The sequence below is a fragment of the Etheostoma cragini genome, chromosome 15, assembly GCF_013103735.1.
Source record: "Etheostoma cragini isolate CJK2018 chromosome 15, CSU_Ecrag_1.0, whole genome shotgun sequence".
Lineage (NCBI taxonomy): Eukaryota > Metazoa > Chordata > Actinopteri > Perciformes > Percidae > Etheostoma > Etheostoma cragini.
Window position 1 is genome coordinate 10,696,298 of NC_048421.1, and position 12,833 is coordinate 10,709,130.

The 12,833-nt window shown below is 38.7% G+C and overlaps 1 protein-coding gene across 4 annotated transcripts in view; it reads right to left on the reverse strand.

The window, feature by feature from the left end:
• baiap2a (BAR/IMD domain containing adaptor protein 2a) overlaps positions 1-12,833 on the reverse strand; it is a 52,592-nt gene that overhangs the window by 12,433 nt on the left and 27,326 nt on the right. For all 4 annotated transcript variants that reach the window (XM_034893096.1, XM_034893098.1, XM_034893095.1 and 1 more), the window contains exons 4-6: positions 11,018-11,079; positions 9,765-9,836; positions 6,885-7,022 (exon numbers count right to left, since the gene is read on the reverse strand). In XM_034893096.1, the coding sequence (XP_034748987.1) occupies positions 6,885-7,022; positions 9,765-9,836; positions 11,018-11,079 (272 nt within the window). The remainder of the gene's footprint in view (positions 1-6,884; positions 7,023-9,764; positions 9,837-11,017; positions 11,080-12,833) is intronic.

A 12,833-nucleotide genomic window follows, 5' to 3' on the forward strand; every position in this document is an offset into this window, starting at 1 on the left:
TATAAATACTTATTATATTGATATTACTGCAACGATATTGTAGTGTTGACTATCCGTGCTTTCACAAAATATTCACACAATAAGATTTAAAAAAATAAATAATCATAAGTATTGTGCAAACTATGACTAAGTGGGTAAAAGCAAATAGTAGAAAAGTTACAACAGTCTGGTATGTTCAGAAAATGGCATCACCTTACTGTAATATAGTCATTAAAAACAGGAAAAGACACCACTTAAGCCATATTAGGATATTCCAAACCTAAGACGATATCTAGTCTCATATCGCGATATCGATGTATTGATATGTTACCCAGCTCTACATCTAAGCACTTCTCTTTTTAAATAACACTCTGCTTCCCATTTACACTGTTGCATAACGCTGCTCAGCGTTGTACTGTCAATCACTGCTCAGTGTTGTACTGTCAATCACTGCACAGCTCCACTGGAGCAATTAGGGTTGATGGTGTACCTTGACGGAAAGGAGAGAGCCTTACTCAGTGAGTTTCTCAGGCCAGATATTCCCTCATGAATGGTACAGAGGTAAGACAATTCTGACTAAAGATACTGCAGTGTGGAGGAGGAATTACAAAGAACCACTTATTAATTTGACATGTCGGAAAATAACACATAAGGTGTGTTCATGTATGTATGTATGTATGTATGTATGTATGTATGTATGTATGTATGTATGTATAAAAGTGAGTAACAGAGACAGAAAGGGAGGGAGATCCAGTGCTGTCAGTTTGTCTTAGCATGAGCTCTCATGCCATATAGAGGTAGAGTTCCCTGACCAGTGACCCACGCATGCACGCACGTCACTACCAGTAGTGAGGAGCTACAGTGAGTCTCATTTTGATTTTTGGGAGGGTATCAGGAACTAGATTTCCAAACAGCAGAGTTTTCATGTTGGTATAGCTGAAAGTTTCCGATACTATAGTCTTAAAGTAGGTTGACTGCATCCAGTTTCATATCTTTACAGTATAACATCTGCTGCTAAATACAAACCTGGAAGAGAGGGTTATGTTTACATGCAATGATTTGACCTAGACTTTTCTTTGGGCTATTGGGTAGTTTTAAGTTTGTTATAGGGTATGCTTCTCATATATAACCAGAATCAAATACACATTCAGTATACACATGTGTTTCTTTTGGTATACTAACAAAGCTGGTGTGTCATGGGTACTCACTATAAATACACTTTGTTCTGAAGGCTTACATTGATAAAAATGTCCACTTTGTTGGTTGACACATGAGTCCAATACCCTTCCATATGAGGAAATGGTGTCAAACACGGCATCAAGTTTGTAAATATTACTTTTATTGTTATTTCAGTCTGAGCAATAGTAGAGTTGTCATAACTCCTAAAGTTCAGTATTTTCAAAGAAGTAGATGCATTTTATTAAATTTTACATTTGATTCCCAAAAAACTGATGAAAAGCCTAATGACTTTTCCCTGCCGCTTAATGTAACATCCTGTGGTACCACCGTACAGTGCATATGTATCTCATTTAGTAACTTCCAAACAGTTCTCCACTGTTGGGATTCCAAGTGTGGAAGAATATTTTAGGCAACTAAAAAATACTAAACACACACACTTTGAGGGACGGCCTTTTAAATTAAAGTGGTGTGAGGTTATATCCACCTAAGCTATTACATAATTCCGCAGAGCCAATTTGTCAAATCAAGGAAGACAGCGATCAAGGGTTGAAGAACCCATTTTTCTACAGAGAGCAGCCTGACCTTAAGCTCAAACTAAGTACTTTGAAACTGGTTCAGTTAGATCCTTTCTTTACAGGCACAGTGTCTAGAGAAAGCGCTGAGTGTCACCTCAACAAGGTAAAGGGCCCACTCCCCTTGTCAAATCCACATGGTCCAATTTCCAAACCATTCAAAAAGGTCACCAAAGTAACCCAAGACAATGGGTGCAGTTGAAAAGGCCCAGGCAGACACCAGCCAATATTATATCTGAGCAACCTCAGGTTACATCATAGCTGGAATGACTTGTTTTGCAAAGGTTGTGTATATAAATGAAACCTGCCATACATTAATGCAGTCCTTACATGCAGGCTTTAACTGATTAGCATTGCTGCCTCACTGACACATATGCAGGACAAAATAATGATAATTTGACATTATGCACTCCATTGTAGCTTCCAGCAGTTACAAGCACTGGGAAGGTACAAGATTCATACCCTGCCAAAAGCAAAGCCAACAGTACGTATCACAATAACAAAACTATATACACTACATATACACACTCATCGTCAGTTCTGTGGGGATTCAAAAGTATTTTCCCGCACACTTTAGAGCTGCTTAGGTCTGCTCTTCTTTCCCTTTATCACCAGGACTCTTTGGATTCAAACGAATTGTATTGTAATGCCACAGGGCGCACAAGAGAAAGCACCTTCACCTACAGTAGCTGCTTCAATCTGCTGTGTGTCTGTCAGTGCTCATCCGCTGCACTTGCACGTCAACAACGTTTTCTGCATCATTCCACAATTCCTGGTTGGATTACATTTTCAATTTTATGACACCAAGCTGAAAAACCCCCGGAGTTTATTAAACATCTCAAGATATTCACTCTGAGTCCTGAACTCTGTCTCTCTATCTCTGTCTGAGCTCTTATTAACAACCTATACAGTGCAAATGAATTTTCTAGATGAACCCCATTCTAATGGTACCTCAGTCCACTCCATTCAACTACATAATGAGCTGATTAGCATTTTGGCAAGTGTCTGAAGACTCAAGGAGAACTGGGAGGGGAGGAAAGACAGACAAAGAAGCAGACAGAGAAGTGGGAGAGACAACAGCGAAGACTGTGAGAGAGAGGAGGGAGCGAGCGATCAATGAAATGCGGCTGCCAGCCTGCGCTCTGACTTTACTTTTTAATGAAAAGAGGAGATAAAAAAGAAAACGTCACGCCCCTCCCGTGCTAGAATAACAGAAGGGTTGAAGGGGACGAAGGAGGATTAGAAAATCTTTCCTTTGCAACTTTTACATTCTGTCTCGTATTGCCATGCTGCCTGATCCAAATCCCAAACTGTATGTAGCTTTGTGTCCTGTGATTGCCTAGAAAAGTCCGCTCCCGGTATTCAATAACCTAATTTCTAGTTTCATAAAACATTTGCCTGATTCACCAATACGAAGGATATAACTCCAGACATTCCTGCTCTTCCTTTACAACTTCTCCTTTCGCTATTTAGAAGCCAGCGAGCCTGAGCGGTCAAAGCAGCGGCTGTAAAAATGTGGAACAGTTTAATTTCCTATAAATTCACAATAATGGTCCCCCATTATTTTTTTATTTAAAAGCTTTTCTTATGAAGCAGCAAATTCAAGAAATGTTGGGTCTTCATCATCAGTAACTTAATTCACAGTTCCTATAAGCAAATATAAGATGTACAATAACTTCTACTACTTTTTTAAACGTCTTTCTCTCCTGCCTGACAGACTGTACGCAGCATTTTGTCATTAGTCATCACGATTTTAAATCATCTTTTATTTGGCAAGAGTGTACAATAATGAGCTAATAATACACTGAATGTCCCCATATTCCCCCACATTCCCATAGAAACCCATTAACACGTGCATTGTGTACATACATACAAGCACGCCAATATGTACAGACAAAACAACAATAATGAGAATAATAATAATCACACATTTCTTAGGTATGATTTATGTGAGATAAAAAACTAAAGTACAGCAACACATTACCAGCCTTCAGGTATGTGCAAACGGAAATGACGTGCGTGTTCATTTGCATATAGAGCGGGGAAGTGAGATCCGATCACAAGTGGTTGTGCACAAGTGGTTACGCATTTGGAGACACAATCTATAGCCGGGTGGGAACTCAGGTACTTAAATCTGTCCACTTGTGATCGGATCACTCAGATCAGAGTTTAATACCAGGAGGAAATGTGAAGCACAGGGTCTTGAGGGATTGCAGAATCTCTCCCTATCTTTGTTATTCTCCCTGGGGATCTCCGGCACAAACAAGTTTACTTTTATCGCACGCCCACATCCGTGATACGATCAGTGACAGTGAGCTGGCTGATGGGTAAGTGAGATGGATTTTCCTTTTCTCTGCTAACCGAGTGTACGGTATGAGTCCTGAGCCTGATGAGCTTGCTCCTCTGTGCAGACAGGCTCAATTGATCAGAGTGTGGTGCTACTGCTCTCTATGTCCAATATGCACCACGTTTAAATTTATTGAGTTTTTTTGATATGATAGTGGTCTACCTGTCACCACAGTGACTTTAATCAAATTTAATCCACAGCAAGATACTGTATTATACAGTATGAACTACTGGCAATGAAATATGGCATCATGCTACTCAAAGGGTAAATCTACAACAAAATGCTATCTACCCATGTCAGTAGTCGAGTCAAATATTGTATGCTGGGGTGTAATGAAAACTGTATTGTCCCTTACTATAGATTTCAACTTGTATCTTTAGATTTGTTTTTTAACCTAAATATTTATCTCACTTTTTTTTTTTTTCATTATGGGACCAAACTAACTGATATGCAATGAAAGATTCCTGCATTGCGGTTTCTGTTCATCGAATGGTGTTTCGCCTAACCTAACAGAAGCTTAACTATCCAACACATGAGGCAGTCAGGAACATGTAACAACTTGCCGTTCTTAACACAGATTTACTGGCTTAGTGCCAAGCCCTGCAACATGCAAAACTGGACAGCAGCACACACTTCAAGCTTTGATGCCTTAAGTTGACACTTCATTCAAAATCTCCTCATGGCATCTTTGACACAGTGGAACTAACCCAATGGGTAACAGTAGTCACCCAATCCAGCACTGCCATACCATCCCAGACAGGAACGGGTAGATGTTTCAATCTATGTGTGGGAACACATAGATTGAAACAAACACACATCCCTGGATGGAGGAGATGCTTTTTTCTACATCCTGGGTAGCAAAGATCACAATTTTCATACCCAATGAACTACAAAACATTGCATCCATAAGTGTTGGTAGAATCAGGTTTCTAGTCCAGCTACAGTATTGATCTTATTCTGTCAAAGACGGCTACACTTCCCAGCAAGACCAACAACAGCTCAGTTTTTACCCTGCAAGCCTTGACCTGTTAGAGATTTCTGTATCCACCCCTCCAAGCAGTCAGACTTTCAGGTTCTACAGAAAGCAACACAAGAGAACATTTCCCCTTACGTCCCCCTACGGGTTGGAAGCGGAATTATCCATTACATTACACTAGTTTGCCAGATTGGGTAGCAGATCTGTTGTTCTAATGAACTGGACAATATAATATAATGGACAATTCCACTTCCAACCTGTAGGGAACGGAAGGGGAAATGTTCTCTAGTGATGCTTTAAATCCTTGCGCCATTTCCAGCTGAGTCCTTTTTTTAGCACTGGCTACAGGACAAAACCAATAAATAAGTGGTAAACAACAACAGTGAAGGCCTACAGCCGGGATTAATACAGAGATGGTACTGTATGTGTGTGTCTATGTGAGGAAAGAACACTGTGCAAGTAGGTGGTCGAGTGACGGAAAACGCAATGTGACAGATAACTAATTAAGTTATGTATAACACTGAGGGTTCATTCCAACTCATCAAAATGAATGTCACCTTAGCTGCTCTGTTGGAAGTTTCTTAGCTCGGGAAATAATTACATGAATCACGACACCCAAAGCAAACATTGCTTTGTTCCCACACAGAATCAGGAGACTGCATTATTTTGACATTCAATCATCATGACAAATTCTGAATGTCGGCCGTCTGAATTTGTGAGGCTGAAACTGTTGCAAAAAGATGTAGTCTTTGATACAAATTTTTGAGCATTTTATCTATTGTACTATAGCCGTTACACAAGAACGTCCAATGTGTACCTCGTCACCTTACCACCTTTACCAACATAAGACATTCCCATGCTTTTGGTTTAAAACAGAGTAATATTCACAAACAAATCAACCCATCTGTAGAGCAAATTCCAACAGCATAACATATGACTGTTCATAATGGCCTTCAGTGTCCACTAGAAGCCTTATTAAAACAGATTTCTGACTCAAAACAAAGAATTTTGATACAAAACACAGACATATAAAAATAGAAACTCACAGCAGGTTGCTATATAATACATAATAACAAACAACAACATATGTCTCCCTACAGTGTAAGACCAATTCAAGAAGGTATAACACCGTAAACTAAAAATTAAATTTAAAAAAGTGTCAAAATGCATAAATCTTAATAAAAATTCTACTTCCATTTTTTTTTTTTATGTCTGGTTGAGTTACATAATCCTTAGAGCATAATTGAGTCAAGTATTTTGTGGTGTATATATATATATTTATTTGGTCCTGTGCTTTGACTCACTTTTGTTAAAGCTCTGATCAAAGCCATGTGCAGAAACACATTGGCTAAAGTAAATGCATACTCTCCCAGTATGTGAATTAGTGGAGCTTATCGTATTCCTTAATCCCATTTGTGTTCATGTACCTGCTGTATGTGCGGAGATGTGTGAAAGATTGGCGAGGGCACACAATTCATAAACAAACCTCCAGTGTTTGTCTTCCCACTCAGGGCACCTCGTTGCCACTGCCTCCACCCCCATCCTTGTTGTTTTGTGAATTATCTTTACTTTGTGAAGAACAAAGTCATTATTTTGCACCAAGACTCATAAATCTCCAAGCCAACAGTCACCCACATGCACACAGACTCTGCTAAAAGTACAGCAGTGCTACAAACTGGCTGAAGTGTGTTTATTTTTGGGGGGGATTTTGTCCGCTGTTTCTCATTTTACAGTAGTCCTTCACAATGGAAGAAATGTAATTCTGAACTGAGGTGTACCATTTGATGGTTATTTGAGGCATATTCACTCTCACACCCAGAAAAAGGCTCACCTGCATTTCCTTCTCTCCGTACTTCGAGGGGTTCTTGCTGCCTTGGCTCTTCCTGCGCAGCTTCTTCAGTTCAGCCTGGCACTTCTCCAGACTCTCCCCTTTGTTCTTGTGTTCCATCTGGTATTTCTTCAGGGCAGCCTACGTGGGGCAATGGTGGCGCACAAACACAAGTTAGGACCACAAATAGGTGAGCAAATACGTAACAAAGTTTTAAGACCTTACAAGCAGCCACTGGATTCAACTAATTTCCCTACAGTTTGAAAATGATCTCGCAGAGCTTTGAAACTTGCTTTATATCTAATTTCATGTTTTTCAAATTCATTTCTGTGTGGGACTGTTTTGAAAACTGTATAGTGGTGTGTTCAGTCTTTTTAATCAAAGAAACAAGCAAATACACAAGATTCTCTCAAAGATCCATGTTTACTTATTTGTTTCCTAGGTTTGATTTTGGACCACCACCACTCACGATTGTGTCTTATCTCAAGCACATTTCAAGTAGATTTTCTCAGCATTGTGAAAAGAACAAAAATCAGTGCAAAGCAATAACGTAATGGAGGATTTGTAGGACACGCCAATTGATTGGCCTAGTCATTTTACAGGCAGAGTTTACTTATTTATTAAGCTATTTTTTAGTATTCATTTATTGCGAATAACAACTTTGTTTCCTGGCTGAACCAGCTCAGTTGCTATAGTAACCGTGTCTGGTGTGACAAAGCTTATGTGGTTTCTGTGCGAGGCAAATTTGGCTGAGGAGAGCTCATGCGTGAGGGTTCAACAACCACATTTGCATACTGCAAGACACCGAGGGTGTAGGTATCCTCCAGGCATTGTTGGGCTGAAAGGGAAGCCGGAGAAGAAGCTGTTGTTGTCACTGAAGACTAGCAGTATGACACATGCAGTGTTTGGGTTTCATAGCACAAATGGGTGGTGTTAGCTCCGTAGGTCTAAGCTGGAAACATCTAGCAACCTCCAAACAATAAGCTTAAAAAAAAGTTACATTTGATCAATATCTACTGTTGATTCATTTTCCCAATCAGAAAAAATATTGATTTGTTCTATTCTTTCAACACAAAATGGAACAAAACTGGTGTTTTCTTTGTAACCCAATAACAATGTATGATTTATAATTTGAGTACCCCCTAGTCTTAGAGCTAAAGCAGTACAAACCAATATGGGTTGCTCAGCTGTTCATATCTTTAACTCCTAGCCGTGCATCTCCGGGGGAAATCCCCAGCACATAGGTCATACAGTGTAGTAATGCTTAGGGATGACACAATAAGGTATTGGCTATGGAAATAGGGTAGACAAGATGATTTATCGTCCCCCTCATTAAGCTGGAATGTTCCTTCTAATTAACAAATCAAAACCTTGTTGACTTTGGTTTCTCTTAATCATTGTCTACTACTGCAGACAAATAATTAGACTCTTAATGTCTCTTACAGTTGATTAGCCTTAAGTGCTCCTCTTCATAGGTAATATATAGACTGTTTATTTTGCCAATACTGACTTCAATGTTGAAAAACCCAGCGTAAGCCATTATGTGAGTCAAGAGAAAAAAGGAGACCAGGACAGAGGGAGAACAGAGAAAGATACACCGCTGGGAAGAGCACACACACACGCTTTCTTTGAGTCTTTTGGAAGCCAAAGTTTTAGATGATTAATTCACAAAGTCTGAAGCAAAATGACTGCTATTATCACTGCGGCAGATCTGAAGGAAATTCATTAAAATTAATGGATGTTAAAACCTCAGGGGTACGCCAAGATACAATTGTCTGACATGGTTGCTGCATCTGAACTAATGTAAGAAGCACAAAACACAAAAAAATGTAAGCACAACACATTTTCATACATTTTTCTGTATCAATTTAGACAGGAAACATAAATCTGGCAGATGTGTATGTAGTTGAATATTATGGTTTTCAATTCAAATCAACATTTATTTTAGACAACATATATTTTATTGCTAAGTCTCGCTGTTAAGTTATAAGGCAAGGAGTCTACAAGCAAGCTTTCTTTCAAATTAATTTTAGAGCAAAATTATATTAAATACACTGGAGTGTCCGTGACTGTAAGTCAAAGCAGCTCGTAATGTTGTCCCTCCAACAATATAATAACGGCAACATTATCCCATCCCCCAAAACAACGTGCAGCAGTGCTGCTCTACACTCAGGCTGCAACCCACTCATTCTAAAGATATCACATGTAGACCAGCTCCACAACGCGTACACGTACACACACACACACACACACACACACACACACACACACACACACACACACACACACACACACACACACACACACACACACACACACACACACACACACACACACACACACACTCTCTCTCTCTCTCTCTCTCTCTTTAGGAGATGTTAATTATAATCAATCTACCCCTGATGGGTGAATTGAAAAAAATTGAAAAAGAAATGTTATTTCTAATCATCATCTCTTTAAAACACACACACATCCTCTAATTGTCTAAGAGACAGACTTTGATCCAGGCTGCAACCCACTCATTCTATAGATATCACATGTAGACCAGCTCCACAGCGCACGCACGCACGCACATGCACACTCTTCAGGAGATGTTAATTATTATCACTCTACCCCTGATGGGTGAATTGACAAGAAATGTTATTTCTAATCATCATCTCTTTAAAACACACGCATCCTCTATTTGTCTAAGAGACAGACTTTAATCCAGACGTTAAAACACAACTTTGCCTCCATCTCTTTGATCTCTTCTGTCAAATTAGGTCTAGACAGATTTGATGTAATGTAAAATAAAGCACTAAAATGAGCTGAAATAGGGAGTGCACTTATTGGATTTTGAAGCTGTCCTCAGGCTTCAGGAAAGTGAGCCAATCAGATACTCACAGTCAGATAACGACTATCCAAGTCCACCTTCTTCTCTAGCTCAGAGAGCAGCTCGTTGTGGAATGATTTCAACTGGGGAGAAAGCACAAAAACAGTTGAATTAAATCAATGACAATCCCTCACAGAGACTGCATGGGGACACAGAGGTCACAGACAAAGTGGTCCACATTAAGTTAGATGCAATAGATAAATAGGTTATTATCCTCATTTACTTAGTCACTGAATACATGTTTCATCAACAAAGTCCTGAACTGTGAAGCCTCTCTCAGTCTCCAAATCATGTCACTGATTAAGTTCTGAAAAAAAAAAAATTAGTCACTAGATTGTCAACTGACCTGCCTTAAGAACTGGCTACCAGCTAGGAAATATCCCAAAATACTATCCAATGCATTTCTATATACTAACCGATAATCATAATATGAATTATCTTAAATAAAATATTAAATAATCATGGAAAGTTCTTTTCAAAACTCATAGAAATCTTAGAAATGAACTGAATGAGAAACCTAAATTGAAAGTCAGGTTTGATTTGCAACAGAAATATACAGTACATGCATTGATTAATATATGTGCAACACAATACTATTTTGTCTACTTTTACATCCCATTGTTTAATGGACAGAATCCCAGCAAACTCAAACAGGATATGAAAAAAAAAATCAGAAATATAAGCTTTTAATTAAGCTAATTAAGCTCAAAGTGTTTTTTGCAGAGTGAGTACAGTAAATTTTGATCCTTATTTCTTTGATTGGACTCATGCTGAGGAGCTAATACTGGAGGATTAATATGGAGAAGAGGAACGATTACATACTATGGACAGCGTGTACAGGCATAGGGCCAAATAGACATAAAAGGGCAGCTGGCTCAAGCTCCAGGGCATCCACACGATGAGCACCTAATGCCCAGGGCTTCCTCTATACTGGACACACACTAATGAACTTGAAATTGACGAGATGTGGATAACTTGTCATTCAATCATTTCACCTTGAATGCCACAGTGTTTAATAAACCCACTACACTTCCCCAGACAACTCCTGTATAAGCAGCTTGGGTTAATGTGAGCTCAGCATGTCTGTTCATTCAATACAAGATCATGTAATTATCTTGTATTCAACATACTGCCAACATGGGCTTCAGACAGACAAATCGTGTTAAAATATTACATCATGAGACCTTTGACATTGCCAGAGTTGTATAGAGAGTGCTGTAGTGTTGAACCACAACTACAAAACCTTTGAGCTTAGAATACCAACCATCTCCTCTAGCTGCACTTGGATCTGTCTGTGGACTTCAGCCATCTGGAACAGCACATCCCCTGCACAGAACGAAAGAGGGAGACAGGGAACACATGAACAACACTCAACTGCACAAGCATTCCTAGAGCAGAGGAGAAAAACAGAGGAGAGATATAGGAAGATAGAGAGGAAAAAGTGAGAAACACAAAAATCATAAGAGAAAGAATCAGAGAGACCCCAGCGTGCAAAGCTCATGCAGTGATACAAGATACACAAACATACAGGACATGTGAATTGTAACTGGGACAACGAAGAACATGATGAAAGTTAGTTTTTTGGTACGAGATAACAGAAAACAGAGAAAACTAAACAACACGTGATGATAAGTATGAAAATTTGGTGAGAAAAATACTTAAATTAAATTCTGGTTTGTCAAGCTTTTAGCGATGATGTCTCGTGGAGATTAAACATTTTGCCTTACTTTCTTTGATTAGCCTTAACATCAGGCAATGTGAATTCTAGAACAATAAAACACCTCAAAGAAAGGTTAACGTCTCCACACAAAAAGGAGTACAAAAGGAAATAACCAAAAGGGAAGAAGAAATAAGGAAGGTCATGCAGCTAGGGAGAGCATTTCATTGTTTTATACCTACAGGCTGCCTCTTCTGAATATGCAGTGCATTGTCAAGAAAAGGAACACAAAGAGCTGTGTTGAGCAAAGGACACATATACATATAGAGACCTGGTGGAAAGACAGTGTGAAATCTGCATGTACAGAAAAATGAGACACACATACATTCCCTTGACCAAAAAGTCCAAAGCCCCTTAGCTTTACTAGCTCTGTCTGACATATTACATATGGGTTATTTACTTAAAACATCAATGATGTTGTGACAGGTCATATTTTGATATATGAAAATCAAAAAAGCATTTGAAATTGCAATTTATAAACATCTATCACATTTTGGCAAAGGTGAAGCACTGTCCAAGACAAGACTTAACCATGGCAGAATATTATTTATCACTGTCTTACTACAGAAATCAATACAGTGTGCAGAAAAAGTAAGTGGTGTACATTTGTGGCTAAGTAGGAGCTGCACACTGAAGTGCAACACTTATCTCTCTTATCCCCTGCTGTGCATTCTTTTGAAAGCGGACCTGCAAAAGAACATTCTCAACCTATCTCAAAATGTTTTGTAAGTGAAATCAGAACTTGTGCTGAAGTGGTTTCAGTACAATCTTTGGTCTTAACCAAAGGGCTTTGGAGTGGTCTCCATCTCAACAGACAGCATGTACAATGCAAATAGCTACAGACAGACAGTGAAGCAGCGTTACACTATATGGGGGACAAAAAATACAATATGCAATTATTATTCTGAAAAAGAATCCAAATCTTTGTAGTGAAATGAGTAAGACTTTAGGTCACCCAATTTACGGTAGCATTTATAACCAATATATAAACATTTATAAAATGGTTTATAAAACTCCGTTATATAGTTGCAAACAGACATAACATTATTAATGTAAAGTATTTGTCAACAATTATTACTTCTCTTATGAAGACATAACTTTTTATATCATTACAACTGTGTTTTACTGTCATTTATTATTTGCTCATACACTAGCCTCAGCTTACAGTATGGGTGCCCACATGAGTAGTTATTGTTGCTAACAACTACATTGTAGTGTGTTTTATTATGTATATGCTGTGTATGAATGCTAGTAAATGGGGCAACTTAAATTAAAAAGTTACAATGATGTCAAATCGCAAAGCTTTTCCTGGAGAGTCACATGAGCTCAACATATTGCACAATCAGGGACCTTTTTAAACAAT